At 36.2% G+C, this 14,405-nt stretch overlaps 2 protein-coding genes across 27 annotated transcripts in view; one reads left to right on the forward strand and one right to left on the reverse strand.

Annotated features, from left to right (window-relative positions):
- The window catches only part of LOC113662842 (NACHT, LRR and PYD domains-containing protein 12-like), a 111,620-nt gene extending 106,393 nt beyond the window's left edge, over nt 1-5,227 (forward strand). For all 6 annotated transcript variants that reach the window (XM_047822127.1, XM_047822125.1, XM_047822126.1 and 3 more), the window contains 5 exons: nt 397-475; nt 1,587-1,779; nt 1,942-3,709; nt 4,041-4,214; nt 4,838-5,227. In XM_047822127.1, coding sequence (XP_047678083.1) covers nt 397-475; nt 1,587-1,779; nt 1,942-3,709; nt 4,041-4,214; nt 4,838-5,009 — 2,386 coding nt within the window. In that variant the 3' untranslated portion in view covers nt 5,010-5,227. The remainder of the gene's footprint in view (nt 1-396; nt 476-1,586; nt 1,780-1,941; nt 3,710-4,040; nt 4,215-4,837) is intronic.
- LOC113634383 overlaps nt 1-14,405 on the reverse strand; it is a 304,384-nt gene that overhangs the window by 177,863 nt on the left and 112,116 nt on the right. The window contains exons 66-71 of one of the 21 annotated variants that reach the window (XM_047822079.1): nt 13,455-13,619; nt 13,193-13,366; nt 12,859-13,035; nt 12,162-12,335; nt 11,799-11,963; nt 9,756-11,144 (exon numbers count right to left, since the gene is read on the reverse strand). The exons of the other annotated variants lie outside the window; for them this stretch is intronic. Of the exons in view, the coding sequence (XP_047678035.1) occupies nt 10,808-11,144; nt 11,799-11,963; nt 12,162-12,335; nt 12,859-13,035; nt 13,193-13,366; nt 13,455-13,619 (1,192 nt within the window). The 3' untranslated portion in view covers nt 9,756-10,807. Of the gene's footprint in view, nt 1-9,755; nt 11,145-11,798; nt 11,964-12,161; nt 12,336-12,858; nt 13,036-13,192; nt 13,367-13,454; nt 13,620-14,405 lie in introns of those variants that run through there. 21 annotated transcript variants of the gene reach the window in all.

Raw genomic sequence — 14,405 nt, forward strand, 5'->3', positions numbered from 1 at the left:
CTTCTGAGAGACTCTGCCTCTCTGCCTCTCTTTTTTATAGCTAATCATGTTACAGACCTGATATCAATTAACTTAATTTGTTGCTAGATGTTCTCCCAGCTGAATCTTTTCAAAAGTTCTTGCTTTTTCAGTCATTTATTGCCCTGTGCCAACCTTTTTGAGACCTGTAGTATGTATCAAATTTGAAATGTGGATAAAAGTGTAATATTTCTCAGTTTAAACATTTATATTATCTATGTTCTTTTGTGAATAAAATATTGGCTCATGTTATTTAAAAGTATTTTAGTTTTCATTTTATTTAAATTTAAAAAACATCCCAACATCATAATGGAAATTTCATGTTGCTATATATAGTCTAATTTGTTACTAATCCTAAAATAAATTATTTGTCTGCAGAGATGACCCTGAGAAAACTTTTCGGAAAAGTCTCAAATTAGAAAATAAGATTGCAGACTTTCTGCACAACATCTTTCAGGTAAGATTTAAATTTTCTTTGGTAATATTTCCTGCAATGTCATCCACTGCAAATTTTAAAATGTTTATTACAGCTGATATTTAATAAATCATAATAAAGGTTGAAGACACAGAATCACTGGAGCACTGATGACTGTGAGATCAGACCTGTTAGAGCACAAAGAGTGAAGGGAGATTGTTAATTTGATTAAAATCTACTTTCAGCATCTGTGGATTTATTAATTAAACATAATAGTTTTAGCATTTCTTTAACCTTACATTGCACATTGCAAAAAAAGAGCAAAATGTGTAAAATATTCATTCCTTCACAGTTTCTAAATTTAATTCAGGAGAAATAGAATTTTTATTGAATTTATTTTACAACCTACCTGTAAAATAAATATATCTGTGCACACAGAGGTGTGATAAATACCAATCATTATCAATAATTAATACCAATTGGTACCAATAAAAGTGTTAGCTCAGTGGCTAAAGTGTTGTATTATTGAAAAAGTGAGTTTGAATCCCAAGAACACCAAACTGCCACTGCTGGACCCTTGATCAAAGCCCTTAACACTCAACTATTCTGTTGTATAAGTGAGATAAATGTAAGTCACACTGGATAGTGACATCTGCTAAGTGCCCTAATGTTCCAGTGTGTTCAGGTGAATCTTATTGTGTTCTGTACCTGCTTTTATAAATAATACCTCTTGTTTAGAAATTACAAAGTGGTCATGGGATATAAAAGATTATCTCTTTATTGGAACATTTCATTTCAAACTGCATTCTGTAGTTTTTGTGTATTTACAGTCATCATATACTTTAGTTTTATGTGTAAATTGAGAGTTCACTTCATGTGAAGATATTTAAGAAAGAATTTAGATCATTCTGAGCCCTGAATACAGATGTAGTGTTTTGGTATTAATTGATTTCAAACTGCACTCGCTCAACCCTGAATGAAGCCTTTTTTCTTCTTAATTTTACTGACTAGGGTTCTGCCTAGTTTTTATGTATAGCTGTATTGTGTCATGCACGAACAGTGAATTTCTAATCTAGCAAATAATATTGTGTTTATTACAAATTCATTCTGCATTTTACATATTTCTTGTATTCCCTCTGTGTGTTTTGTGAAGGATCTTGAGAATAAAATGATTGTATTTATCAAACACGAGCTGAAGATGTTTAAGAAATGTCTAAGAAAAGAAAACACAAGATACTTCAGTGATGTGAGTAATGATGTGAGGAGTGTAAAAGAAGCAGCTCTTGATATGACATTGTACTTTCTGAAGTTGATGGAACACAATGACCTCGCTGATGCACTCCAGGGTAAGAGATTTACAAGACATGCACATTAAGTTTCTTAAGAGGAGAAAATCCTTCATACACCTATCAAAAATTCAACTTTCATGTGTTTATACTATTACAGAACATATTAACTTATTTAATTTATGTATTTATCTTTCTTGTGTTTTGTACTTATATAATTAGATGCACAAATAGGAGTTCAGCAGCGTGCACTCAAATCAAACCTGTGTAAGAAGTACAATCGTGTATGTGAAGGAATTGCAAAGCAAGGAGAGTCCAACACTTTTAACAAGATCTACACAGATCTGTACATCACTGCAGGTGGAAGTGGACAAATGAATAAACAACATGAAGTGATGCAAATTAAAAAGAAAAAAACTCGTGTGAAAACTGAAAGTCAAATAGAGAAGGAGGAACAAATTGAATGCAAGAACATGTTTGAACCTTCACCTGGAGAAGAAAAACCCATCAGAACTGTGGTGACAAAAGGGGTCACTGGTGTTGGAAAATCCATCTGTGTGCAGAAGTTTGTTCTAGACTGGGCTGAAGGGAAAGAATATCAGGACATAAAGTTCATATTTCCGCTGCCTTTCAGAGAACTGAATTTAAAAGAAAAGGAAAGATGCAGTTTGAGGGACATCATCTATCAGTTTTTCCCAGAAACAAAAGGAATGAGATTCACAGACAGGTATAAAGTCATGTTCATCTTTGATGGACTGGATGAGTGTCGACTTCCTCTAACATTCCATGAAAATCAAAAGTGTACTGATGTAACAGAGAAAGCATCACTGGACACTATAATAACAAACCTCATTGAAGGAAATCTGCTTCCGTCTGCTCTCATCTGGATCACCACTCGACCAGCAGCAGCTGCTAAGATCCCTGCTGAACATGTGGACCGGGTCACAGAGGTGCGTGGCTTCAATGATGTACAAAAGTTGGAGTACTTCAGAAAGAAGATCAGTGATGAGAGTCTGGCCAACAGAATCATTGATCATATTAAAAGATCAAGAAGTCTCTTCATCATGTGTCATATTCCAGTCTTCTGCTGGATTTCAGCCACTGTGCTTGAAGATATTTTGGGGAGATCAGACTGTGAAGACATTCCACAGACTCTGACGGAGATGTACACGTATTTTCTGATCCTTCAGACCGTACAGGGGGACAAGAAATACAATAGAAATAATGCCTCGGACATTCCATGGGATAAAAAGGGAATTCTTTCACTGGGGAAGCTTGCATTTAGTCACCTGGAAAAAAACAACCTGATTTTCTATGCAGAAGATCTAAAAGACTGTGGAATTGATGCCAGTGACATAGCGGTGTACTCAGGAGTGTGCACTCAGGAGACTGGCAGATTTCTAGGCAAAGTTTTCAGCTTTGTGCATGTCAGCATTCAGGAGTTCATTGCTGCCTTGTTTACATATGTTTGTGTCCGAAATGAAAAGAAGAATGTTTTCGAGCCATCAGAAGAGAATAAAGAAACAAAAGTTATTGATTTGCTCAAGATCACAGTGGACAAAGCTTTGGAGAGTGAAAACGGACACTTGGACCTTTTCCTCCGCTTCCTTCTGGGCCTCTCAGTGGAGTCTAATCAGAAGCTCATTCGAGGTCTACTGTCAAACACGGGAAGCAGCTCTGACTGCCAAAAGGACATAGTTGAGTACACCAAGTTAATGTTTGAACAAAACCCATCTCCAGAAAGATCAATCAATCTGTTCTACTGTCTGAACGAGTTAAATGATGATTCACTGGTGAAAGAGATCCAAAACCGTATGAGCTCAGGTTGTCTCTCTGAAGCTGAACTCTCACCTGCTCAGTGGTCTGCTCTGGTCTTTGTGTTGCTGACATCAGAGGAGGATCTGGAAGTGTTTGAGCTGCAGAAGTTCATAAGATCAGATGAATGCTTTAAGAGACTGTTACCAGTCATACAGGAAGCCACAAAAGTTCTGTAAGTAAAACCTGTTTCTCCATTCAGCTGCAGGATACATTCAGGATCACACTGATGCCAAGAAATGTTGATCAAATGGCATTAAACATTATAAATATAAACCGAGGTATTAAAATAAACTATGTTTGTATATTTTACCAGCAAATTAAGGTTTTAAAAATTTGTAGACAGCAGAACATCACATGCGTGTACATTATATTCCAAAACTATGGACATTATTATGGACTTGATTCCTCTTTGTTGCTTTAACAGTCCAGCAGTTTGGAACAAAGTCATGCTCAATACAGCAAGAGTAAGATACATTTTACTCACTGATATTTTCTCCTTTCAGGCTCAGTGAGTGTAACCTGACAGACAGAAGCTGCTCTGCTTTACACACAGTTCTCAGCTCAGAATCCTCCAAGCTGACTGAGGTGGATCTGAGCAGTAATCCTCTGGGGGACTCAGGAGTAAAGCAGCTTTGTGCTGGACTGAAGAGTCCAAACTGTAAACTGGAGACTCTGAGGTCAGTTCATCTTTATTATTCAAGTTCAGGTTTCAAGTTAGAAGTTAAAGTTGATTGAAATGCTTGTAGTGAGGATCATGGTTAGGCAGTCAGTAAGCAGCATACAGGGAAATACCAGGAGTCAGACAGCAGACATCTAACAACTAACAGAAACAAAAGGCTTGGTAATTCCAGGTGTAACACAAACTGAGCTTTACATCATCACAATGTGAGATGTGAAAGAACAGGAACAGGAGAGTGTGAGCAAGTTAGGGGTAATGGGTTCTGGGACGTATTGTTTGAAGTGACTGTAGGCCACAGTGCATTCTGAGTTGATTGACAGAGTTGTCCTGACACCAGAAAAATGGTAATAGTGCCCTCTTATTAATTGATTAAACTGGATGTGTTAATATAAGGGTTGATTTTTTTTGGAAAATAATTTTAGGTTTATGATCAGGTGGCTAGAAACTACAGTACCAAGATGTTCAAACCTTTAGAGAAAACATTACAGTTACCTTTTAATTCTGATTCTGATATGGATTCAAACCACCAAGCAAATGCATTTTAAACTAAATCCTACCAAACAGAATGTTAGATTTAGATTTCTGTCATGAATAAATAATAATACACATTTGTTCTCACAGACTCTCAGACTGCAGTATAACAGAGGAAGGATACATCGCTCTGTCTGAAGCTCTGAAATCATCTCACCTGATAGAGCTGGATCTCAGAGGGAACGACCCTGGAGCATCAGGAGTGAAGCTGCTCACTGATTTACTACATGATCCAGACTGTAAACTAAAGACACTGAGGTGATTCTTCCATAAAGAAATACAATTACTTCAATATTAAATATAAATTAATACTATAACCTAATAACTAATAACCTTCATAGTTTCTTTGAGGAAAAAAGAGATTACGTTAAGTAAGCTATGGGAAATAAACTAGAAGAAACTGCTGAATGAAATAAAGAAATTGAATGTATTTGATTAAACTGTGAAGAAGAAATCCAAAAGGAAGCTGAAACAAAAAGATGAACAGACATTGTACCTAGACAGTTGGATAAAGTCAAAAATAAACCCATATTGCTGAAAGAGGATTATAGATTTGTTATGTTCTCTTTTCCATTTTATAGACTGATAAGTTTTCTTTAGCTTTTATGAACTTATGTATTTTTATGCTCAAGAAATGATGATTTAAATGATGATTTCAAGAAGAATGATTTAATGTTCAGTAGCATGTTTAAATGTTAAGACAGAGATCACATTGAAAGGTTGATCTAAAATCACAAGGTGTCATTACCACAGCTTAAAAACCACAGCTTAAAAACATACAGTCAGCAGCGGTAAAGATTCTGAGGAGACTTCATGGAACGTTATTGCAAAACATAAAGATCCTAAGAAGCCAGACGGAATGCTGACAGGAAGCATAATGCCATTATAGAATCATACTAATAAATGGTATAAAAAGGTTTTAGATCCAGTAATTAGTGTGCATTCACCTAGAGGCAAACTTAGTGTGTTATATTTAGTTATTGCTAATAGAGGGCGCAACAGAGAACAAAGGCAAGCTTACACTTGGAGAGTGTTTCTTGGTTTGTCTTGGATTATCTTTGCATTTTAATTACTTTTACTTATTCTAATACTGTTTGATTATTTGAAGAAGATTTTTATTTGTAATTTTCTTTTATTTTACTTTACATACATTACATGCATTTATCTGTATTACATTGTTTTTAATAAAAACAAGTCCTCCGATTGTGAGGATCCTGAAAAGACAAAAAGGTCTAAGTCTGCTTCCTTCATTTAAAGATTCAATCAATCTGTCCGTACTGGCTTTACATACACGTGTCTGGCCGTGGTGGAGGGCTTGCGATTCTTTATAACGAGAAGTGGAACGCTTCTCTCATGAACATGCCTCTGTACGAATCATTTGAGTCCACTGTTTTACAAATTAATGGTCCTGCTCCTACTGTTTTAGCCACTGTTTAACGCCCACCCAGGAGCAATACTAGTTTTTTAATGATTTTTCTGTATTCTTAACTTTACTGAGTTCTACATCTCAAAATGTAATTATATTGGGCAAGTTTAATATACACATGGACAATGTCAACAATACTCCCACTAGGGATTTTTTAATCATGCCTGGACAGTTTTGGAATACAGCAATTTGTTGATTTTCCATCTCATAGTAAAGGCCTGTCGTGGAAATTTCTAATCTTAAGATGTTCATAAGGCTTTGTTCTTCTATGCTTGTACCCTGTGTGCGTCATAACCAGAGACTGACATCGTCATCAGTAGGTTTTGTAAAGATTATGACAAGGGCAGTAGGGACTGGGGACGAGTTGTCAAACAATGTCCTATAGGTCCTCTAGAAGACCTTGGCCTGGTCAGATTAGCTTGATCAGGAGATGCATGAGGTAATGTTGAGCCAATGATTGATGATGTTTTGCTTTTACATATCTTCTGTTCTTCTTGGGTTCTGTCTATAAAACCTTGATGTAATCAATGATCTTGGCCCTTCATCTCTCATGCTACATGCGGAGTGTTGGGTCCTGCTGCGCAGCCGAGCACAATAACTTGTGTAACCTTTTTTACTGTTGCTCGTGTCTACCAGTGTTATACTTTATTCTTTAAATCTTTCGAACCTCAGAACCCACAACGATTTGGCGTTGTCGGCAGGATTCCGCGCTTGAGAGTCGACTTCAGGGATTCCCGGGGAGGCTTGCAGCACTGAAGCCCTGAAGGCTGTTAAACAGGCCATAATCTTGACCTTATTGGTTGTTCTGGTGTAACACCTTCCAATTGTCATGTTTCGGATTTGCCCATATCAGATCATAAGTTAATATCATTCAGTGTTAACTTTATGGTTGAAAAAACTAACTTGGGTCGTTCCATCTCATTTCGCAATATCAAGAACATCGATCTATCTGCTCTCTCTGATGTATTGGATCATTTCTTCAGGAGCAATGCTTTCTCTATTCCAGATGACTTGGTTTCTTATTATAATGAGGGACTGCACAGTGTACTTGATACACTTGACCTTTAAAAACTCGCAGTCTATTTTACTCGTTCTGCACCCTGGTTTACTCCAGAACTAAGACAACTTAAAACTAAGGGGCGTCGCCTGGAACACTTATACACTAAAACTGGACTTAATGTTCATAAAGATATGTACACAGAATATTTTGGTCTCTTACAAGAACACTCTTTTAACTGCTAAATCTGATTACTACTCTAACATAATTGGGTTAGGTGAAGGGAATACAAGGTCCTTGTTAAATACAATAAATAATATCCTACGGCCTACTGATATTCTTTCTTCTCATCTATATTGTATTGATCTATGCGATAATTTAATGACCTTTTTTAATACTAAAATTGTAAATATGCATCAACAACTAACATATCAAAATAATGTGGCATCTGATCTGTCATATTTACCCTCCCGTGATTCTCAATTGTGTCTATTTTACAGTTTTGAACTTCCGGCTATTGATGAGATATCAGGTTTTATCAATCTAAGTCTTCCACTTGTCAGTTAGATCCACTTCACACTTACCTGGTCAAAGCTTGTTTATCTTCTCTATCTGGTATAGTAACTGATATTATACACTCGTCTCTCACCTCTGGTGTGGTTCCTTCATCTTTTAAGGTTGCTGAAATCACTCGAAGACTTAAGAAACCAGTAACTGACACTAATAATTTTGCAAATTTTCACCCAATTTCCAATTTGCCCTTTCTCTCAAAAATTTTGGAAAAAGTAGTTGCATCTCAGGTTCATTTCCATCTCTTAAAAAAATAGCCTGTTTGAAAATTTCAAATTTGGTTTTCGACCTTTGCGTAGTACAGAGACTGCCATGGTAGAGGTTGTTAATGATCTGATGTCAGCCGGTTCTGGACTTTTAACTATACTTATTCTACTCAATTTAACTGCGGCCTTTGATACAATTCTCATCAAGTTCTCAGATAGATTACTCTCTGTAGGAATTACCGGTGTCCCTCTTAGCTGGTTTAGATCTTATCTCTCTGGGCGCACTCCATTTGTTCAACTTAAAAATTTTAGATCATATGTTTCACCTGTTATGTGTTCATATGTGTCCATCAAGGCTCTGTTTTGGGCCTTGTTTTATTTATTATTTATTTACTACCCCTTGGTAATATTTTTAGGAAATATTACCAAGGGGTATATTACCAATATAAAACCCAGCTTTATTTGTCTTCTAAGCCAAATTCTACCCTTCTTTCCTCCTCTCTTTTGGGCTGCTTAGAAGAGATTAAATCCTGGTTTCTCGTAACTTGTAATATTGACAAAACAGAAGTTCTCCTTGTTGGTACCAAATCTAATTTGTCAAAATCTAACAGTTTCTCACTTTCTGTTGAGAACTCTCTAATCTCCCCATCTACTCAGGTTAAAAGTCTGGGAGTGGTCCTCGATAGTACTTTATCTTTCAAAAAGTATTTGAACAATATGACTTATATTGTTATTATAACAGATGTAGTTAAATGACCGATATAGTTATGATTTACACCCCTTTACATTATGAACACTTTTGAACATAGCATTTATAATGAGAGTCTGTTTTATCAGCTTCGTCCCAATTCGCACCCCCCCCCCTACATTTTCACCTCAGTCATTGGCATCTTTAGCATTTTCCACAGATCTTAATATTAATTGTGTAGATTTCATTTATGTTTATTTCAGAGAAAGTGTAACAAAGTGAGTAATTCGAGCTGCAGTAAGAAAAAGAATGAGAGAACAGTCGTTATTGCTGCAGTTGAACAGGTAAGACAACATTAAAGTATAAAGTTAGTGAATGAAGGTTTTTTTTTGTCAGTTTATCTACAAAAATAATTTAGTAGATAATTTTTAATGATCATTTAAAATGTTCTTTTAACACTGAAATGATATAATTTTATCATTTTCATTATAATAATCAGTATAAGTTCATTCATTCGTTCACTACCACTTATCTGAACTTCTCGGGTCACGGGGAGCCTGTGCCTATCTCAGGCGTCATCGAGCATCGAGGCAGGATACACCCTGGACGGAGTGCCAACCCATCACAGGGCACACACACTCTCATTCACTCACTCACACACACTACGGACAATTTTCCAGAGATGCCAATCAACCTACCATGCATGTCTTTGGACCGGGGGAGGAAACCTGAGTACCCGGAGGAAACCCCCGAGGCACGGGGAGAACATGCAAACTCCACACACATGAGGCGGAGGTGGGATTCGAAGCCCCAACCCTGGAGGTGTGAGGCGAACGTGCTAACCACTAAGCCACCGTGTCCCCATCAGTATAAGTTATTTTATTATATTAATAGTCAGTTAGAATGACTAATACACAGAGTTAAATTACTGCATGTGTGTAATAAGGTACTGAGTGAATATGAGCTTATTAACTACAGTAAAGTATAAAGTTAGCCAGTTCCAGAGCAGATAATGAACCGGAGACCTGAACAGAGCAGCAGAAGGACAACACCAAAATAACTGACCAAATTATTGTGTTAATATATTTCACCTTTAATAATGCAGTGAAATGAGCAGAGACTGAATGTTTACTACTTTATTCAGGTACATTACACTTCTCATTCATCAAATTCAGTTCAATTCAAAACCACATCAGTTCAGTTTAGTCCTTCATCTGTTTACAAAAATGGATCTACACACTGAACACATTTAAATCATTTCATATACACAAACTCAGAGCTCTCAATAGGATACAGAAGGTGTGGGATCGAAGCTCTTGGTCCAGCAGTACATACTCACAGGAAGTACAGGAAGTTGAACCCTGAATTCTCTGGAGGACTTCCTGTACATCTGAAATATCTCTCACACAATTGGAAAAAAATCATTTGGTTTGGACCAAATATATTAAATAAAAATATAATTGATGCTGATTTGAGTCACTAGAATATTTAACTTCAGGCAGTAAATAAAAAGTCTAATCCAATTGTACATCTGTTCAAAATAAACAAACTGCATTAGATGTTATCAGACACTTGTAGAGAAGGCAGGCAGCATGTTGGTGAAGCATGTTGGAGTATGAGTGAGACTAAGTGTGAGACTAAACCTTATTCCCTCATGGAACAGTAACTTATCACCTGTAATACTAATAAATAGGACAGGACAGAGGTCAAGAAAAGACAGCACAAAGACATTTTAAGAAAGAAATTGTGGTCCAGAAATCACTGCTCTTTTTGTGTTCACTTTCTATTGGAACCAGTTTGCTCCTTTCCATCAGCTTGGTGTCTGTCAGTAGTGTCTATGGCTGTGAAGTGTAATAGATCATTATTTTATTTCATAAATATATCAGTATTTTAGTTTAAGTTAGACTTTTAGTTTATTTTAGTTGATGTTTGTGAGTTGTGCTGTTTAATTGTTTTTCTGCAGTATGGTATAATCCATGTACCCTGTACACTTGTACTACATAATGACCTCCTGACTGAATCCCTTATCTGTACAGCTGAAGTTCCTCCTTTAATTTTGGTCTTACTTATATTTGGGGATTACAGTGTAGTTTTGTATTAGTAGGATTCGAGTGTCACGGTCTGCTGAGGCGTCTTCTGTCCTTCATTGTTGAGTTAGTTTAAATTGTTGTCATTATCTAGTATCTTTTGTGATTTGGATGTTTGAGCGCTTTTTGTGTCCCTTTTTCTTGTAGTTTCTTGGTGAATTACTTGTGTTTGTGTCGTGTACTTCTGTACTGTTCTCTGGTGTCATATATGAACTGCCTGAAGTCTCTGGGCTTCTGATGTCAGTGTCTGTACTACAGCTGTCCTGGTCCACACTGCTTCCTCCCCAGTGTGTGTCTTTTATTTCTTCATCTCTTTGTTCCGTCTTTACTGTAGAGGGGTCAGGTTCCGAAGTCGGCTGTTTATTAGACGTACGATCAGTAAACCAACTCAATGGTTTTTGATACCATGCTTTCCTGTCATACCTGTAATAATAATACAGATGTAAGTGGGTTTATCATTTAGTCACTATCTTTATCATTTAAGACATTTGTGGGAAGCTGTTGTGATTTTAATTCTGTGTAAAGGATGTAAATATTAAGTAAATGTAAATAAGCAAAAGCTCCAACACTGTAATGTGTATTATTGCTCTTTCACTGGAGCTCTATCTGTTTTCTCTTTAATTATCAGTACAATAAAATATTTTAAATATACCACATTTACTGTAACTACATAAACACTCCACTTAATATGGTAGAAAAGTAGAATAAATAGGAATAAACAAATAGATCATTTTTTCTTTCAGTGAGTGAGTTAGGAGCATGTTGGACTAGAGGAACCTGTCCTACTGAAATGACAATAAAACTACAGGTATTTCTGAGAAGAACAGTAACAGATCAGTTCAACGTCGATCAGATCAGAGCTACAGAGTTAGATATTAGCATAAAGTGATGAATTATAGTTTTCTTTAGTTCTGATACTGAATACTAAAGTTTATCTCTGTGCTTCTGTCAGTAAGATTTTTATTGTTCCATGCTGCTGATTTGTCCAGATCCATTACTCTGATATGACGCTCTTACACTTACATTATAATCTACAGAAAATACACATTGAGTACTGTGTGTGATAACTTTACTTACATTAACTGTCCTCCTGAACTCTCCAGTATCTCAGAGAGCAGATTTACTGTTGAATCTGTTAGTTTATTCTCTCTCAGATCGAGCTCTTTCAGACAAGAGGAGTTTGACCTCAGAGCTTCAGTCAGAGCAGCAACATCTCCATCTGTTATGCTGCACTTCTTTAACCTGCTCACAGGGAGATAATGATGTAGGTGTGAACATTAAGAACCAGGTTCATGAACTCATAGTTAATGTAACACAAACACAGACGTTAAATTAAAATAGAGATTATGTTTTGTTAGTGTGTATCAGGAAAGATCTGATTCACAGAAAACATAAAGCTTGTGATTTCAGTTCAGTGTGTTTCATCACTGAGTTACTCACAGCAGTTTCTCCAGTTTACACTCGTGTATCTTCAGTAGATCACAGAGCTTCTTCACTCCTGAGTCTCCCAGTTCACACTCACTCAGATCCAGCTCTCTGATGTGTGATGGATTTGTACAGAGAGCTGAAGCCACATCAGCACAGGATGATTCACCTTTTACACTGTAACATAGTCTGCAGAGAGAGAAATGAGAAAAGATATTTAGGTTTAATTACGTTTCCTCTAACAGCACAACTTGGAATGTTCACTTATATCAGTATGAACAGTGGTTCATTCACCAGCCTCTCTTTATTCTCTCTCTTTTTTCTGTCTCTTTAATATTTCTTCATTCCCTTTCTCTATTCTCTCTTTATTCCCTCTTTTTCCGCTCTTTATTGTCTGTCTATTCTCTCTTTATTCCATTGCACTGCATTCCTCTGTATTACTGGACTAATGGACTGTTTATTACTCTGTTCACTGTCTGCCCTTTATTATGACAGTGAGAATTACTGTTTTTATATGTAATGCACATATTATTTGAGTGTTTTAATACATTATATGTGCTAATAAATATTTATAAAGTATTTTTTAATAAATTATTTTTGTATGATTATGACAAACCCCACAGTAGAATTTCTTACTGCTAAAATAAGATTTTTGTAAACTGATTGATATTTTTAAAATGTTTAGTTTAATTATAAAGACATTATTACTCACTTTAGTGTCTGCAGTTTACATTTAGGATTCTTCAGGAAATCACACAGATTTCTCAGTCCAGACTCTCCTGGTTTTTTACAGTTCAAATTCAGATCTCTCAGGTGTGAAGGGTTTAAAACCAGAGCAGAAAACACATCTGAGCAGTCATCATCTGTCATACTGTCTTTCTTATACAACCTGGAGAGAGAGAGAGAGAGAGAGAAGGTGGTTAGTCTCTGTCACTATTACACCCAGTGTTCCACTTTCAGTCCACCAGAGCTGGATAAATCACTCCTGACTAAACAAGAGCAACATAATAAAAACTGAGATCTGTGTGCTTATAGCTGTTTCTTACGCAAGTTTTTGCAGTCTGTAATGTGGATACTGCAGCAGAGCTGAAAGCTGCTTCACGTTGATGTTCTTTGGTGTTTTGGTGCTCAGATCCAGCTCCGTTTGCAGTAAGGGGTTCTTATTGAACATTTTTGTAAGACACGTGTAGGCTTCCTCTGCATCAGGACTTTTTAACAACCTGTAGAGGTTTGAAGGAAAAGTTATTTTTAACAGAAATTATATTTGTTTAATATGATATTTGTATATATCATTGCTTATAAAATCACCTCAGTGTCAGGTTAGAAACTTTGTTGTCAGTAAGTAGTTTCACTCCTGAAGCTCCAGGGTCGTTCCCTCTGAGATCCAGCTCTCTCAGGTGTGATGATGAATTCTGTCTCAGAGCTTCAGCCAGAAAAGTGTATCCTTCCTCTGTTATACTGCAGTCTGAAAGTCTACACAAAATTACACCAATTGTATTATGTTTATGTAGGAAAGGTCTGTAAGTCTCTGTAAAAACCAGGAGTATAAATGTGGCAGCGTTCAGTGTATAAATTAACTGTATTTACTGTTGTTGTTCTCTTTGGGAACATGTTCTGAATTACACGTGTGATGTCTGAATTTTTCTGAACTAATAAAGAGACATTATAAAGTCAGTACTGATAACTGGACCATACCAGGAAATATAAATTATTTAAAATATATATTTCTCTATTCAGTCTGACACGTCCTCTCAAATTCAGTCTGCTTTAATAAAAATAAATATAAAGTGCAGATGAAAAAATCTCAGAGCTCGTAAAGTTTTTCCACATTTTGGTAAGTTTTAGCTTCACCTTAAAACAGATTTAACTCATTTTTTTCCTCAGTGATCTACACACAATACTCCACAATAACAAGATAATATATGGATAATATTTTCCTTTAGCTGCTCATTCACGTGTTTTTTTTTCTGTTACAGACATTTAATGTTGTAGAAAGTCCCCAAAACAGGTAAGTTCCTGTTCTTACTCACATTATAGCAACTATAAACAGTTGTTCTGGCTTCTCTTTTTTCTTTTACTTGAAGTTAATAAGTAAAAAATGCAGCTTACACTAAGAAAGTCTTTGTTGTGGAGACTTTAATGTCTTAAAGTTATTGATACTGGAGACTCCTTCTGTAAATGTACTGGGATTCACAGATGATTATCCTCTTGAGACTCGAATGTCCTCATATGAGGACATAACATTTTCTCAGACCTTCA

This window comes from Tachysurus fulvidraco, chromosome 13, assembly GCF_022655615.1.
Source record: "Tachysurus fulvidraco isolate hzauxx_2018 chromosome 13, HZAU_PFXX_2.0, whole genome shotgun sequence".
Taxonomy (NCBI): domain Eukaryota; kingdom Metazoa; phylum Chordata; class Actinopteri; order Siluriformes; family Bagridae; genus Tachysurus; species Tachysurus fulvidraco.